Source organism: Telmatherina bonti (assembly GCF_933228915.1).
Source record: "Telmatherina bonti genome assembly, chromosome: 10".
Classification (NCBI taxonomy): Eukaryota; Metazoa; Chordata; class Actinopteri; order Atheriniformes; family Telmatherinidae; genus Telmatherina; species Telmatherina bonti.
The window spans coordinates 30,091,260-30,108,501 of NC_136628.1; the positions used below are offsets into that span (position 1 = coordinate 30,091,260).

General features: G+C 36.9%; 1 protein-coding gene across 6 annotated transcripts in view; it reads left to right on the top strand.

Annotated features, from left to right (window-relative positions):
* The window catches only part of LOC306761447 (vacuole membrane protein 1-like), a 58,146-nt gene that overhangs the window by 4,978 nt on the left and 35,926 nt on the right, over positions 1-17,242 (top strand). For all 6 annotated transcript variants that reach the window (XM_079247606.1, XM_079247608.1, XM_079247607.1 and 3 more), the window contains 3 exons: positions 1,628-1,718; positions 3,062-3,172; positions 16,810-17,052. In XM_079247606.1, the coding sequence (XP_079103732.1) occupies positions 1,628-1,718; positions 3,062-3,172; positions 16,810-17,052 (445 nt within the window). The remainder of the gene's footprint in view (positions 1-1,627; positions 1,719-3,061; positions 3,173-16,809; positions 17,053-17,242) is intronic.

Consider the following 17,242-nt stretch of genomic DNA (forward strand, 5'->3'; position numbering starts at 1 on the left):
TGCAAACGATTGCTTCCTTTTTCTCCTGCTTACTGCTTTGAATCGTCATTAATAAGTACAGGGATTGATTAAAAATGGAGGGTGTTCTTTGTCATTACTCCAAATATAGAGAAGCTGTGTAGTGAGAGACAGATGCTCATCCTTCTCACTAATTCAATGAGTTATTGATGATTTGATTCATGAGTGATAGGTCTTTGATAAAGGAAGGCTTAATTACTTCGTGGTCTGATTTGATTCGGTTTTTATCAACATGCAAAAGGGACAATAATGCCATAATCTGTCAAATTAAATCACTTTTCAGTAACCTTTCTCTTTTTTTTGTTTTTTTTTTGTAAAGATGGGTTAATTTGAACTTTGCCATTATTGCTGCTGTTCACTTTCTGAAAGCTTTAACATCTGTTGCATCAAAATAAAAAATGTAGTGATATCCATTTTTAATTCAAATATAAATAATACTCATGCAATTTTTATAAATTAATTTTTAATTTAAGTGAAATAATTTTGAAAAATTTAAAATGCAATTGTTTCTATGACCGACTTGTAGAACAGGTGTCAGTCAATGTTTTATGTGGATTTTAATGGTGGGATCCTGGAAAGTTTTCTCTCCCCTTCCCTCTCTCCACTCTTCTGTCACTCCCTAAAAAGTCTAACAGACTGTGTTTGTTGGGACAAGAGAGTCACCTTTTTAGTAATGCTCTGCTGTTGCCTTTGTTTACAACCATGGTTGTCTTGTTAGGTTTCGTTTTCAGTTAAAGAGAGGAGGTGAACAAAGGGAAAAGAAAAGGGAGAAAGAAGATCTCACTGAGAGTAATTTAATTACACTTATTTCGACATTTACAAATTAATGAGCCAGTATTTTACTGAAATCTGATCTCCCACCAAATCAGACCCTCTCACTTTTGTCCTATTTATTAAAGTAGACAAATCATATTACTTTCAAATTCACTTAGGAATATTTATTTCATGGTGTGATACATTGTTGATTTTATGAGTTGCTATATCAATAGTAAAGATATATTTTGATACTGAAAACAGTCAGTGGATAGATATATTTACCATGGAGTTATGAGAATTAAAATGGACAAAGATATAATTTCAGGGGTTGATCGCATAGTTTGATCCTAAAAGCTAGAATTCTGGATCTGTGCATACATAAGAGAGCTAAAGTGCTCTTATGTATCCATGATATACACTCTGAGAGTATATTATACCAAATTATGCTGGAAAGCATACTCAATGTTTTTCCCGGTCGTGTGTGTGGGAAGAGTGTTAAGTAGAATTTAGAGCGGAGTTGTTGCATTGTCTTGCATGAGACATCAAAAGTCTGATTAAAAACTGCTTGGTGAGAATATTAGCAGTGTATTTCCCAGAAAGAGCTTGTTTCTCTTAAAGACTGACGAGGACTTGCAGAAATTTGACTTCTTTCCAGCAGATGTCTCTCTCTACTAAAGGTTAAGTCCATGTCATTCATTCTTGTTCACCCACACTTACTCATTCTCTAAGGTTACTCATCTTTTTTTTTCTGCCCATGCATTTTCATCCCTCCAAACCATCATTTTCTTTGTATTTTGTAGACTTATACCCTTTGAAATAATGGTCTTTCTTGATTCTCTCTTTCTTTTCCTAGGCTCTGTCAGCAAAGACAGACTGTATTTGGCTTGCTGATCCTCATTGTCCTCCTGTTTATTGCCTACCGTATTGAAGGAGCACATCAGAAGGTGACTGTCTGCACCCTGTATGTTACTGCATGTATGACCACACCTAAATGCCATCAAGGAAACCTCAGCAACCTAACTTGATTTGCATGCCTTTTTAGGCTGACAAAGCACAGAAGATCCATAATTACATAAGTTGTGGTCCTTGGGAAGTCATACTTTAATAAACTTTGTTTCCTGGGCGGTCAATTTTACAGCTACAACAAGAAACATAATGTGGATGGACTAGGAGGTAAAGTGGAATCTGTACTTGGTTTATTACATTGACAGATGGAATTCAGCTGTAGGAGGACACAAAATCAAGAGTTATAAAAGTACATTTTTATTCATTATTTACTAACATTATGCGTAAGGACATACATGTGGTTGAACAGAGAAATGACTGTCTCTGAGGATCTATGAGAGGATGCTTAAATTAAAATAAAATAACGTCAAACGGGTGTTCAGTTATAGGAGCGACCCCATTTTCATAGTGACTGATTTCCCATACAACTTTGTTTGATCTGCTTGTATTGTCTATCTACTGGAGTCAATTCTGAAAGCAGCACAGTGTTCCATAGATCCGACTACAACCCTGACACTTTGTTTTTTTCCAACTTTCTGTGTTTTGGCTGCATGATTTTGGAATCTGCTGCCATAAAACAAGTACAGAGACTAAGGAGTTGTGTAATCAGTTCTTAGTAAGTACCATAACAATTACTCATGGCTGGCCTTGTACTTCACAGCACTCTGCCAGCAAAAAGAGAGAGAGTATGAGCTGTATTTGTTTTGCTGGGTTTCCTGGGAAATTGAGTCTTTAGTCCTCACCAAATCCCCCCCCCCCAAACTCCTTATCCTCCTGCCCTCTTCCCGTAATCCGCACATTCAAAGCTTCTTCCTCAAAACAACCTGCATTGACTTGAGGGAGGAGGTGTAAATGGACTGATGGAGTGATAGCAGTAGACGAACAGGCAGAGAGAGAGAGAGAGAGATAGATGTTGGCTTGCCTTGCTCTGCTAGTTGTGTAAGAGCTGGTTGCTACCAATAAGAATAATGGAACTGTTCTTCTCTGTTAACTGAACACTCCTACCCTACAGCTCTGTCCTCTAAACTCAACAACGTCAGTGTGAAAAGGTTTCTCTTTCTTTCTTCCCCTCTTTCTCTCTCTATCACTCACTTGCCCTCTCCCACTATTTAAAGTGCCCTCTGTTTTGCACACTTTCACTCGTGTACCTTCTCTCACTCTGTGTCTGTCCCTCCCTTCCTCACACTGTGCCCCCCACCTCACCCCCTTCTCTTGCTTTCCTTACACTCTGTGCATGTGTCTCTGCCATGTGGTTGACCATCCCTCTCTCTGGCCTCTGCAGTATGTGCGCTACATGGAGAAGAAGACGCTGTGGTGTGCCTATTGGGTTGGCCTGGGTATCCTCTCTTCTGTGGGTCTTGGCACTGGCCTGCACACCTTCCTCCTTTACCTGGTAAGACTGAAATTCTATGACTCTTCAGAGCAGCACATAACTTCTAAGCTCCGGTTATAGACTTGTCGCTGCATGTTTATGTCACAGCTCACAATCAACAGGATGATGATGTTGGTGCAGTGACGCAGTTCTTTAAGAGCACTGTTGACACTCTATTGAGGTTGTTGCTAAGTTTTTAGAAAGAAGAAAAGCCTTTGGAGGTTTCTTATGTAAGTGATCATGCATAGTGAGCATCTTGGTATGTGTTTGTGTGTGCACATGCATTTCAGAGTGGGGTGGAGATGAATAGGCGCTCTGGTAGCCACACTGTTTTGACAGGCAGACCAGGAACAATCGCACTCAGTGACCTCTCTGACTGAGTGCACATGAGGATAAAAAAACACTCTCCCTCCCCCTATCTGAGTTCTTTTTCTTTCCTTTCTCCCCACTCTCCTGCTCCCCACTGTTTCACTCACTCTCACTTTCTCTAACACTCCCTCGCCTCTCTAGCTTTCCTTTTTTTTTTTTTTTATTACTAACCCTTTCCCTTCTTCTCTGCCTGTTTTCCCCCTACTCGCCTCAACACTGAGTGATTTCACTTTGTTTTGAGTACAAATGGGGTGCTGCGTCTGTATTGCTGATCAGATCTGGGTCCAAAAACATCTGCTTGTCTTCAGTTCTCGGTGTCCATCTGTCATCAGGGTGTCCACTGTCACACTCGGGTGGCCTTGCCCAGTAGAGCTGAGCTGGAAACTTTGAAGTGCTTGCCCTCTATTCTGCTGTTCCTTAAAGCCAAGCTCTGACGCTTCTAACTGTAATTTGAGAGGATTTTTTTCAGTCTCCTTTAGCTAATCTAGCTCATGTCTGAAAAGGTTTTAAAGTGGGATGTCACCATCTAGTGAGAGTGGGTGCTATTGCAGGATGTGGTGTCACTGAGTTCATGACAGAACTTGGTGCTCCTTGCTGGGGCTGCTGCTTTGCATTTTCTGTGGAGGTTCATAGATGCTTGTTTTTAAAGGCTGATATTGGATCAGTTATTTTAGACTGTAATGTAATAATATGTTGTTTTATTATTATTTATTTATTTACTTGGTAGACTTTATAGCATTGTGAATTCTTCAGCTAATTAAAGGTAGTGGTCAACAGATTAATCAGACTAATTTGGTTAGTTAGTCTAATTGTGTCATCAACATCAGCTACTAAGGAACCTACAGACTCAGGAAAAGACGGTAAAATTAGGTCAGCTTGTTCAGTATGACTGTTGTGGAACATATTCCCTCTTATGTTAGAGTTTGCCATTTACAGGCAGGCATCAGTTCATGTTGTGTAACATAACCTGAGGGGAAAACAGTATGACTTTCGTTATTGGCTCTTAAAACTTGAGAGTTAGATCATAAACGTCAAATATGCTGTTTACTGTCTCCATAATTACATTAGAGAAACAGCACAAAATTAGTCCTATTTGTTGACAGTTGTCACAGAGCAAAGCTTCAACCAGCTACACTCTCAGGAATAAAAAGCCCTCTCAGTGTTTGCTATCCACCAAACCACCACTCTGACTTTCAATGTTCCTGTGAAGTAAAATATTTGTCTCATTTGTTATTTTGGATGGTTCTACAAAGCTCATAAAACTAAACTTGCTAATACAAGTTCTGCCCTTGTTCCTGTACTCTGTGACCTGATATAAAGCATTTATCATCCGCCATTTGAGATGATAGAGACGTAGAGTGCTGTGACTATTAGCCTCAGATACAGAATAAATGTACTTATTACATCTGACAGCACGGTCTTTCTTAAACTGTACTGAAAAAGATGATTTGGATTTTCACCCTATTGTCACTAATTATGAAGTCATGGTAACATGTTTCGGATCAATTGAGTACAATAAAACTTCACTACAAACTGCACACATGGCTAAATTAACATCTCTCTTTGTTTAATCATAAAACAATGATTGTAACTTTTGTGAAACTAAGATAAGTTACTGGACAAATATATTTTCTGTAACTGGTTTTGCTCCATACTCTTCATAAACCAGCTACTGAGTCCATATTTTAGCCATAAATTAGTCCTTACAAGCACACTTTGTATAGATATAAGACCTCAACAGATACAAATTAAAATATTTTTGTATGATATTTATCTTTTACTGTATTGTTAGTAAGCTTGCTCTCTGCTCTGAAGTAGATTTTGCAACATTTTTCACTTTGAATTCTTCTTCAAATTAATTTATTAGTTATTTATTAAATTTATATTTGTCCTTTTTTGGTCTCAATATAAACAACACTGTGACTTAACTTTTGTATATAAGAGACATTAGGTGCATTGCTCAATTATTAATTGGCAGTGGTCTTAAACTGATTTCAACTGATAATTGATTGTACAGACTGATCTACAATCATTTCTAGATTCTGCATACCAACTTACTATTTGATTATATATTTTTAGTATACAATTTCATAAAAACAATGTCAAAGTTAAATATTTAAACTACTGGCTCTAATCATATTTATGTGTAAAACAGTCAAATTTTCTGCAGTTTGCCTAAATATAATTCCTCTGTGATTTTGCACATTTCTGGGTCATGACAACATTTATTAATTACTCAATATAAATAAGTTTGAGAATTTATGTGGTAAGTTAACAGTGGAGAATGCCAGGAGGCGTGTTGCTCTGTTTTTAGTAAGTAGGACAGGGTCAGTGATTGAATTTGGGTCAAACAAGTTCAGAACACGTGCTTAGATGTTTCCAAAACTTACTAGTTAGAACTTGCAGCTTGATCTTGCTGTCACTATCTTTTCCATTTAACTCTGTGCTAAAACATGAAAACCTGAACTTTGTCTGGACATTCAGAAGAATGACTGTTATCTGCACCTTCACAATAATTCAAGCTGCACAAAAAGTTTTAACATACACAACCTAAAGGGACTGCTTTTTATTTTTTATGACAAAGCACCTCAGAAAATCTAAATGATTAAATATCCTTCATACTTTGACAGTAAAATGTTTGCAATGGAAAAAATTAATTCGCTATCAGTAGTCAGTAGAGGGTGCCAGCGGTCCAAAAAAGTAAAAAAGAACCTTTAAATATCTGTGCTGAATTTACTGAACGTGAAATGTTTGACTTTTATATTGATACCAAATATTTATATTTAATTGATGTGAGGGCTATAGCTGAAATTTCACATGATGCCTGTCATTATGGAAAGCAAACGCTCGACCAGTGCTGCATATTCAATGGCAGATTTACTGACCTGAGTGCAGAAGACAAAAAAACATCAGATCAGCAGTTCTTAATTTCCATTTATTTGTGATGGATGCTACCAATGTCATGTAGTCATAAAGGGGAGATTATAAAAAAAAACATCCTTTCTATTTTTTGTGTTTGATAGCATATATTGCATGTGTTGGCTGTCTGAGCTCACTAATAGCTTAAAAACTTTATAAAACAACAATGTAACAACTCCCATCTTTGAGTTTAGTTGTCAGGCATCCTCATCTTTAATAATCTCCAATTAGTTCGAATTACAATGCATTTGCTGTACCCCGGAAATCAGAACTTCACCCCTGCTTTTTGAATATAAATTGTCCTTAGCAGCCAACAGTTCACTTGGTAATTCTGACTTGCAATTTGTGAATTGTGAATGCACAGCAGTTTGCTGTTAGAAACATGCATAAAAAAGTAAAGATACAGAACAGTGACATACAGACTGACAGTGAAATTTTGCATTTATAGAACTGCAAAAATGAAAACTAACATTCTTCTTGACAAAGACTAAATGTTTGTTCCTTGCAGCACAACTGTAAAAGTAAAGTAATTCAGTAATTTGCGTGTCCATCAAGTCCAGACATAGCACTCATTCATCCATTAAAAGCATGTCTTGATGTGATACCTTATGATATATCAAATATATAATGATAATTTCCTAAACCTATCCTTTTAATTTTTTATGTAGCTCCATCTACTCTGACATACAGAGGTGGACTTTGCTGTGCATTAACACCACACTGAATGTCCAGACATAACTATTTATTTAGCAAAATGTTGACATTGTGTTGCTCCATAAAGTTATGTGTTGAGTAGCATAAAAACAGTCAAAATTGTATCTTTTAATGTAAATTTATAGATAAAGTTGATGTGACAGTTTCACGGCAGCCAACAATGAGAGTTGATGTGTGACAAAGGAATCACTACATGAATCTTGAATGGTAATATTAAGCTTTATACCAGCCATTCATTTGCCCATATGCTGTGTTGTAACGTCCTGAGTCAGTTCAACACACCTTGCAGCAGGATTGCCCTGAAATAAGTCATCGGCAACAATTGTCTCTGTGAGATATGCAGACAACTGAAAAAGTATTGGAGAATTAAACTACAAATAAAAAATATTTCCAACATTATGGTGAGTTGAGGTATGAGCTTAATTTTTAATGCACTTCTGGAAAACTTTATTTTATTTTAAATGCTAATTACTCATTTGTGGATAATTTTATCCAGTTTAATTTTGCATTGTAGTTTAAAACATTTCAGATCTCATTTTGTTAAAATGCACCCTTTGGAGCAGATAAAGGGAAACATATTAAAACAGGAGCTGTTTTAAAAGTAAGAGTTGGAATGTCTATTGCATTTTGATCAAAGCACTTCACAGGTATTTGATGAAGTTTGTCAACTTGTGAAAAAAAAACAGAACAAATATCTAATTTAAGTTCCATTGTACTTATATTTTCATGTGATCTAACATTTCATCATTGTCACATGACTTTCCCGACCTCCCAGATTTTCTGTCTGTTGTCTAACAAGAACTGAATGACCGTGCATATCTTATTAACCTTCTGATGCTTGAATTATAAAAGAAAACCAATGCCACATGTTTTCACGTGCACTATTTTATTCCCACAGACATGTACAGAGACACTTTTCTTTGTCTTTAATATTATTTCACTTTTTATTTGTTTTTTTTTTTAAATCTTTCTCTAGAAATGTAATAAAATAATGTCATATTTGTATAAGAGAAACATTTGCTAAAAATGGACTAGTATTATTTTCTCGTTCTGTTTATCAAATTTCAAGTTTCAAGTTATCACTGAGGTAAAGTTGGTAATCACATATATTTGTGTGCTTAACCCTTTCATGCATGAATTAATAAAAAAAAACAATGCAACATTTTTTTAAAAACAGTATTTTACCTCTACAGACATATGCAATGATACTTCTTGTTTATTAATGATATTTAGAATTTATCATGATTTATTTTAATGTATTTTATAAAAAATAAAATAATATATAATCATAATTATATTATGTAAATCTTTTATAAAATACAGTTGAATCACTTTCTTTTCCTATTTATTGGAAAGGCAAACTTGCATAATTGCGATATGTTCAATTATATCATATATTTATTTATTTTCCAGTGAGTGGAAACATATTGGATGACTCACTAACATCCACTGAAGTGGTTTATTTACAAAAATACCATCCTTATTCATGAATATGCAAGAAAAAAGCTTGTAAATATGTTTCCACTTTATGGCCACTACATAAAAGGGATACATATATATAATTTTGTACTTTGTTTATTCTTCAGTGAGTGTCAGTGTGTTGGGTGACTTTCTTAATGTCCACGTAAGTGGCAAGATTGCTAATATACCATCCTTATTTATGAATATTCTAGAAAACAGTCTTTAAAAGGTGTTTGCTGTTCACATGATGCATCAAATTGTTAAATGAGCATATCAGTTTGAGTTGGTGGGAACCAGTAGACGTTATACTACAAGTTTACTGCAGAGCCACCAGTAGATGGGGTACACAGGCAGTTACATGCAAACAATCCCAGTCAATGAAACCAGAACAGATGTGACCAACTGTCCTGTTCCCTGACATGGGCATTTGCAGCCCTGTGTTTCTCATCTGTTTTCATCCTACTGTGACTGCAGGAGATTATTCTACATGGTTCACAACTGGTTAAAGATAAAACGCTGCAGCCCAGGAGTGGAGATGAAAAAACAAAAGGCACACTTGGCACATAATCGAGTGTATTTTATCCAGCTTCTCTGAAAGAGGAGACAACATGTGGATGCTCACAATACAAACTGTGAAAAGAACAAAAATGCACTGGAAAATTGAAGCGACCTAATCTCAGCGTGGGCTGTAGTCAGAAAGACCATTGCATATAGGCTCACACATGTATGCACACTGGTGGATCTGCACCTGTGCAGGTATATGACTATCATTACTGTTTCAATCAGCTATAAAAGGCACCAGCCTTTGTGGGGTTTTCTTCTAAGTCTTTGTCACCTAATGTCAACTAGTGTCAAAGCTCTTCATAAAGCCCCTTTTTAACTTAGATGGGGTGTAGCTGTGTGCACAACTGTAAACATTTAAAGAGTTCATCTGAGTCTTCCACCGATAAATGACTTCAGCAATGGCTGTTGCCATTAGGTCATTATGGGCTGCATTGAAATTGTTGTGCTCGACATTAAATCAACAGAAACAACTAATTTTAAGTTGTAATTCAAAGCTCACATGTTGCTGTTTCCAAATGGCAACTGGAGCATTTATTTTTTCCCTATGGGCTTTAAGTGACTTGATGAGTTAGTTTAACTCAAGCTAGTAGTCACTGAGCAATATTGGAAGAATAAGACAATTTAACCATATGTGTTTATGACTTATGACTTACTGTCCCTTTTCTATACTAAATAAGCCATTGGCTTGTCTAAATAAAGGAACATTGTGTAGTTTTCTGTATTTTGTTTCTTTTAAGATTGCTAAATTATAGGTTACTGGGGAGGCCTAAGTTGAGAACACAGATTTTGCCGAGCAACCCCCCTGAAATTAAGTTTTGACTGTTGGCAATTACCAAAAGCACAGCCTTAATTACAGTTAACTTCACTGTAAGCGATGAGCAGGTCAGAAAATGTTGCTTCCACACGGTTGCTACAATATTACTGTTACGCTCACTCTCACTAATCTCTCTATGGATCCTTGTTTTGTTTTTTTTTCTTCTTTTTTTTTTTTAGATCAAATATTGCTGAAATGATTAGAATAATGATGATAATGAGTAAATGATCTGCTCAACAAGAACATGTTGATGAAGGAAAACTACTCACGTCATGACAGGGTGCAGAACAAAGAAATGATAACGTGTGTGTGGAGCCATAGTCTTCACTCTTGATCATTGTGTGACTTTTGGTGTGACAAGGCTAAGTTTTATTCCAAAACAAATAAGGCACTTTGAAATTCACTTGGGGAGAAACTTGGTATCTTTGTTTGAGTTGTGACTCACACACTTTGTCGTTCTGTATGATCAGCGACCAGACTATAAAGCAGGATTAGTGGCTCAGTGATGGCGGAGGTAACTCTAGGTTCGTCTCAGGGATTTTGGTGCCACAAAGGTGATTTACTTTGTACTGTAGCAGGTTGTCGTGGCAGCTTGTGATTATTCAGGATCAGATTGGGTTAAAAGCAACACCTAAAGATCAGTTAATTGTAAAAGTAAATTAAGATATTGGTTCGTGGGCAGCGAGAGGGTCTTGTAATTTCGTCTACATCATGACATGAAGACAGTTTGAAATATTTTGCTGATAAGTGAAATGACTCAGTAGAAAGGACTAATACTTTTTTATTATTTGATGGATAGATATTTCTTTATGAGGTTTAATCTGCTAGAAAAAAGATAAATGAGCAAATAAATAAAAGCTTATTACAAATTCACATAATATGCATGTGGGGGAAGAATATTTTGTCATGGCAGAGCATTGAACTAAGGACTGGAATGTGTGTGTGTGTGTGTGGGTGTGTGTGTTTGTGTGTGTGTGTGTATTATGAGTGTGTAATAAAGTAAATTTGAAGCTGTCTTAAACACCATGAGAATATATTAGTGACACAACTTGATGTGTAATCATAGGTAAGTCTATTTGTTTATGGGTGGAGTTGGTTTTTTTTTTTTTTTTTTTTTTTTTTTTTAATTAATTCACATTGACACATCATGCCGTTTTTGACATTACCCCCTCTGTCTTTGAAACGAGTACTCTGCCGCTTTTAGTCTGTTTTATTTTAGCATAATCCACAATTTTAGTTTATTCTTTGTATATTAAGACTTGTTATTTTGTGGTTCTGCTGTCATGAAACAAGTGTTTACTTACTTTTGAGCTCAAACATGATAAAAGTCGTGCAATAGTTCGTATTGGTGGGAACCCTTAGTGTATACACGCATAAACTGTGCGAAGAGTTTCTTTGACTTTGCTATTATATGTTGAGACAAACGTGACTCGGCATATCACAATTCATTCTTTGTTCACCAAAATGAGAAATGATACTCCGCATACATGTTACCCAGAAAATGAATGACACATCGGGATCAAGTTCAGTCGTTCTTTGAAAAGCTGCTCTTGACTCACCACTGACTGGTCGTAACAGATCTCTCGCTTAAACTTCAACAACTCTTAAATTCCAATTGAAGCCATTCATTTTTAACTATATCTAGATAGTATGTCAGAGCTTTAGCGCAAAGATGTGATCTTTTCACTGCCAAAAGGACAGTATTACTTACATACCATAAAGATCCTGTAAAGTTAGTTGAGAATGTTATACTGGTAAGATGTGGAGCTGCAGCTGTGAGGGACAATGCCCAAATTAGGATTTAAATGCAAAAAGGGCTTTTACTTCCTCCAGTGAAAGATAAAAAAAAAAAAAAAAGGCAGGACAATTCCTCTCATTCATGATTATTAAGAAATTCATTTTTTCCTCATAAGATTGGAGACACGGATATGCCCAGACATCTTGTGACTTACTCATCTTCACCAAACCCCTTAAAAGATAAATGCCAATGTGATGTGTAAGAAGAAAAAAAAAAGAAAAAAAAAAAAAAGAGGGTTTGTGTGTGTGTTATGTCAAATGGCCTCTCAGTCTTAACTGTCACACCTCAGCCATCCAAGGCATGTGGTTGTTGGTGTGTTGGAGGCCTTGCGAGTCCTCTAAATACCAAGTACAATTACTATTAGATATGAAAGTCTCACACACACACACACACACACACACACCTTGTTGGAAACAAATCCTGGGCCAAAGTGGACTTAGTGTGTTGCCAGTGTGGAATTGTTACCAACAACCCTCCTAGAGCAAACCAAACCTGAGCAGGCCAAACCAGACTGCTGTTGGCAGACATTATAGATTTTTTTTTTTTTTTTTTTTTTTAGTTGAAACCACATGGATAAAAGACCAGGACTAATTCCCCAAACCTCCACACAGTTTGTACTTACCACTTACTTCTAAACACCCATGCCCCTCCTCTCCATCTCTGCTCCATCACTGGCTATAATCCAGAGTTTTCTTACCTCCCTCAGAGATCCAAACCAGAGCTTCTTCATAACCAGCTAACCTCTAATGTTTGTTCTACTTTGCCTCCAGCCGTCTCCCACTGTAAGAAGTGGTTAACAGGTTATGCTAGCTGGACCATGTCTAATGTGTCTAAATGACCCTTGACGACCACAGTGACCTGGTAATGACTGGACCATCCTGTGGTCATGGTCTCTAAGAACTGGTCAGTTTATGGTTAGTGTCTGGACTGGGTTCCCAGAGCTTGCCACTATAAACTACGAAGAGTCACCACGCTGGGACGGGTTGCAGCGCAAGACTCAAGCACCATATCTGCTTGGGTCTTTGGTTTCAAAAGAAATTCTGATTTGATCTTTAGTCACTATAGGATAGCATACAACATTTACATTAGAAAAGACATACAAGATGCAAACTGTAATTTTAGAAAAAAAAAAATTGAATCTAATGGAGACACCACTGACACCTATTGTCATGTGCTACTCCTCGTTAATGGGATTTTCTTTTTTTTTTTTTTTTTAACTTAATGTTAAACGTATTGAAATGTTATCTTTAAAACATTCTCTCAACATTTCCCGTTACTCAGGGTTAATACATTAAATTACCATTGAGCCTCTGAATCTGTTAACACTGATGTTTGTGTCAATATGCAGTTAAAGTTAAACAGCTAATTGGATCACTGACCTCATGTCAGTATACATGCATGGTAAAGGAATTGAGTTATTGACCAAAGTGTGCCCAAAGTCACAATGCTATGATCTGTTTGAGAAAATGTCCATGATATTCTGCAACTTCTAACTTTCTCAGTGGAAGAATCATCACACATAAGTATAGCTGGAATCGCAGCATTTGCATTGTTTCTTTTTTAGCTTAAGTGTCGTTTGGCTGGAGGACACTGGAGTTATAGAAAGAAGGATTTTAATAGATGTGGAGACAGTCTGAAAATGTTACATTAACAGAATTTTAATGGATTACAGTTTCTAATAAAAAAAAAAATTGAAAAACATGAATAATGACGGCTTTAGTGAGAATTCAGTTGTTTGTTTTTTTTGTATGTTTTTATAAAACAAAACACAACTTTGAAGCATGTGTGGAGTTCCTAGTTTCATTTCAGTCTAATTGAGTGTATGCATACTGGAGTTAATCAGTCTCCATTCTCATTATCTAGGTGTATTTGTCTGGTTTTGGGAGTCTCACTTTTGTACAATTTTGGTTGGACCAGCATGTTTACATACATTTAGAAAGTATCCCCACCCAGTTAATGTTGTGGTGTTTACCACAGCCTCCATGATGTGCTCTAGGTCTACAGAAGCCTTTAACTGTGTGTGTTGATACATATCAGCTTGTTCTGATGACATTTAATTTCAAGACCGGCAGATTTCCTGAAAACGGTGATCGTTGTGTGTTCATGATTAATGGGATAGGTTTTGTAAAATTACACACATACTTGCTCAGGGTGGGATTGTAATCACTGTCCAATCAGACCTCATATTAATTTTATGACTTTTAGACATCTTACTTGTATTTGACTTTGTTCTGTGATTGTAGTCCTGACACTGTTTAAGTGGAGGACTACACAAACACTTACTGCCATGCTCACTCATACTCTGCCAGTAGTCAAAAACTGTGTATTTTACATTTATGAATGCATTTTACACAAGGGAGAAGGTATCACACTCCTTTGGGAAGCTGGACGTTAACTGTTTCTTTGAATCCCACTGAGACAAAAGAAAGAAACTTTGCCATGACTGTTTTCATGTGTGTGTATGTATGTGTGTGTGTGTGTGTGTCTGCAAACGTCATATTGTAGATATTAAAACAGTAACAGCACGGATGTAGAGCATTCATCAGTTTCTTGGGTACACATACACCTTCACCGTCACTTTGTTTGCAGTAAACACTGGGATTTGTGTGTGTGTTTTTATTAATCATTTACTACACCTGTCTGGGAAATGGGCTTGGCTTTTGTGAGCCTGTTTCTCCATGTGTGTCATGAAGTGAGAAACAAAATGAGACAGAGGGCAGCTACCTAGATGTTGAGCCACACGGACAACATGAGAGGACAGGATTTTTTGAGTAAGGTGAGAAGCAGTGACACAGCATTACACAGAAAGAAAAAGAGAACATGAGAGAACAGATACTCTCAGTCACGCAAGTCCCTTTTGTCAGGCAGCTTGTGTGTGTTTAGTAAATATACTTACTGGTTTCAAGACTGAGAGGTGTGAACAAGTGGGATATAGTTTTTCCTGTCCATACTGCTGTCTCCTTGATGAGCTTGTATAATTCAGGAATTGTAAATGTGTGGAGACTTGAGGGCAGAGTGATCCCACTCAGCAGGGAGGATACAGGCTCGAGGAGTAGTCAGTCTGGGTCAATGTGGGGAGTTTCTCAACTTCTCCCTCAGGATTGCGGAAATGTTCCTATTAGTCTTAAAGTTTGTAAGCCTCAGGCCTTTTTCTGTAATTCCGTTCATGCTTAGTTTTCAGTACAGTATCAGTAAAAGTGTTTATGTCAACACTTACTAATGTTGTATGTTTAGTCAGTAATCTGTGTCATCAAAGAGGAGTGCACTTTTCCTTGAAGACATTTCAGCTTCCTGTTGCCTAACACACAACTGTCCTGCCCTCCCATGTTTCATCCTGTTCTGTCCTGCCTTGTCCCATGATATTCTGTAAATTCCAGCCCCACCCCAGGTTTGCCAAATTGTTTTGGTGCTTCATTGTGAAATGCCAAAATGTCTGTGTGCGTCACGGGGAGCACCCTTCTTACACGCACATACACAAGTGTAAACAGATGCAATAGATGGAGGACAAAGTGTCTACTTGTAGGAGCCCATGCTGTAGACTTACCTTTATTTACAGGAGTTATGCAAACCTGTTTGATCATCTCTGTCTTTTTATATCTATTCAGATATCAAATGTGCAGCATGTGTTCTTACAGTGGACATGGAAAGTTACATGAGCCCTACTTCCACGCTGTTGGGTATTAAGCTTATTCAAATATTTTCCTGTAAAATGGTTCTGTCACCTTTTATTTTAGTGAATCAGGTTGAAATTATCAGCAGCCATTTCTACAAATGTTCTTTGTTTCTTTTTCCAAATAAACTATTTTTAAAAAAACTATAAAAAGTTTGAAAAAAATAGTTTTACGTCTATTTTTATCAGGAAATTGAAAACATAAAAAGTGGTGTAACACAAGCAATTATTCTTTAAAACAATAATAAATTACATTTATCAATTTAATTGAAAGCCTTCTCTCTTAAGAAGTAATAGTAAATTAAATTATTGATATTTTAAATAGTAAAAATAAAAAAAGCGAATGCTTGGTTTCAACTTACAGGAAATGTGTTGAAATAAGGAGATCCAATCTATATGTGTTCATCTTAAATTTGTATGAGTTCAGTTGCCATTGTGTGCGGTCGTCAGAGTTTGTGCACATCAGCATTGTGGATACTGACCTGCTTCAAGATTTCCAGAAAAATGTTTGCAGCTTTGTGAATTCTACACACCAAAGTAACATCACTCTTCCTACCCATACCCTGTTCCTCACTGAAAGCCGAATTAAAGCAATAAAGCATGAAAATAAAGAAAAAAGAACATATCAGGTCATTTTAAACTATAGATCCTGAAGTTTGTTTATACTTAATTTGTACAATAATTAATTCAGTCTGATTTAATACTAATAAATTCAGAGCTTAAATATTTTCTGCCAGTTTTCATTACTAATGCATTTTTTCCTCAGTATGAGCATGGCTTCACTTGATGTGTCACCTGGAAACTGAAGAGGGAATCTATCTTAATCCCCACAAAGTACATTACGTCACATTTTTTTTCATCACTATTTCTCCTAGATGAATGGATTCCTAAATGAGTGTGTGCACAGACCAGTGGTTTCTGTGTTTGAGTGTTTCCGTTTGGGGCTCTCCACCTATCTGTATGCTGAAACCGCTGGGGTGGGATTTGAAAGGTGTAATGCTCCAAATTAATCCAGTAGTTTTTCAACATTTCCTGTTTGGCCTCTTTGACTGAAAGGAAAGCAGGAGGAACATTCATTATTCATGTTAGTTTATGGTGGAAAGTAGAGGAAAAGTTTCATTGCACAATTTAGATACTAGCCCACATATAACTGCCTTTGTTGTCAGTCAGTTTTTGACTCACTGTTGACACATTCATTCTGTGCTAAAAATGAATGGGGTCTTCCTCTGACTCAAAATTCTTCCAACAGGTAGAATTACTCCCACTCAGTTTTCTCTTTCTCCTTTCTCATTCATCTTTTGCATTTTCTCCATCTTTCTCGTTTCTGTCCCTCTCTCTCTGTTTTGCAGGGACCACACATAGCATCAGTGACCCTGGCAGCCTATGAATGTGGCTCTGTAGATTTCCCTGAGCCTCCCTATCCAGACCAAATAGTCTGTCCTCAACAGGAAGCACCAACATCAGGCTCTGAAGCTGAGCAGGTGGGCGTGGAGGATGTGGGGGCAGACCAGGCGGTGGGTTCAGCAGCTCTCCAGGGAAGCATATCTCTGTGGACCATCATCTCAAAAGTTCGCTTGGAGGCTTGTATGTGGGTGAGTCTCAGTAGCAGACTGACTGTGAATATTGCAGAGAGGAACAGCGAAAGAAATGGCAAGAATAATGTGGCAGAAAAAGAATCTGTAAAGCAGAGTTATGGGAAACATTATTTATTATCAGGTGATAAGTCATCAAGTAACCAGGTCATTGCCAGGCCATCGTTGTAAATGAGAAGTTTTTTCTCAA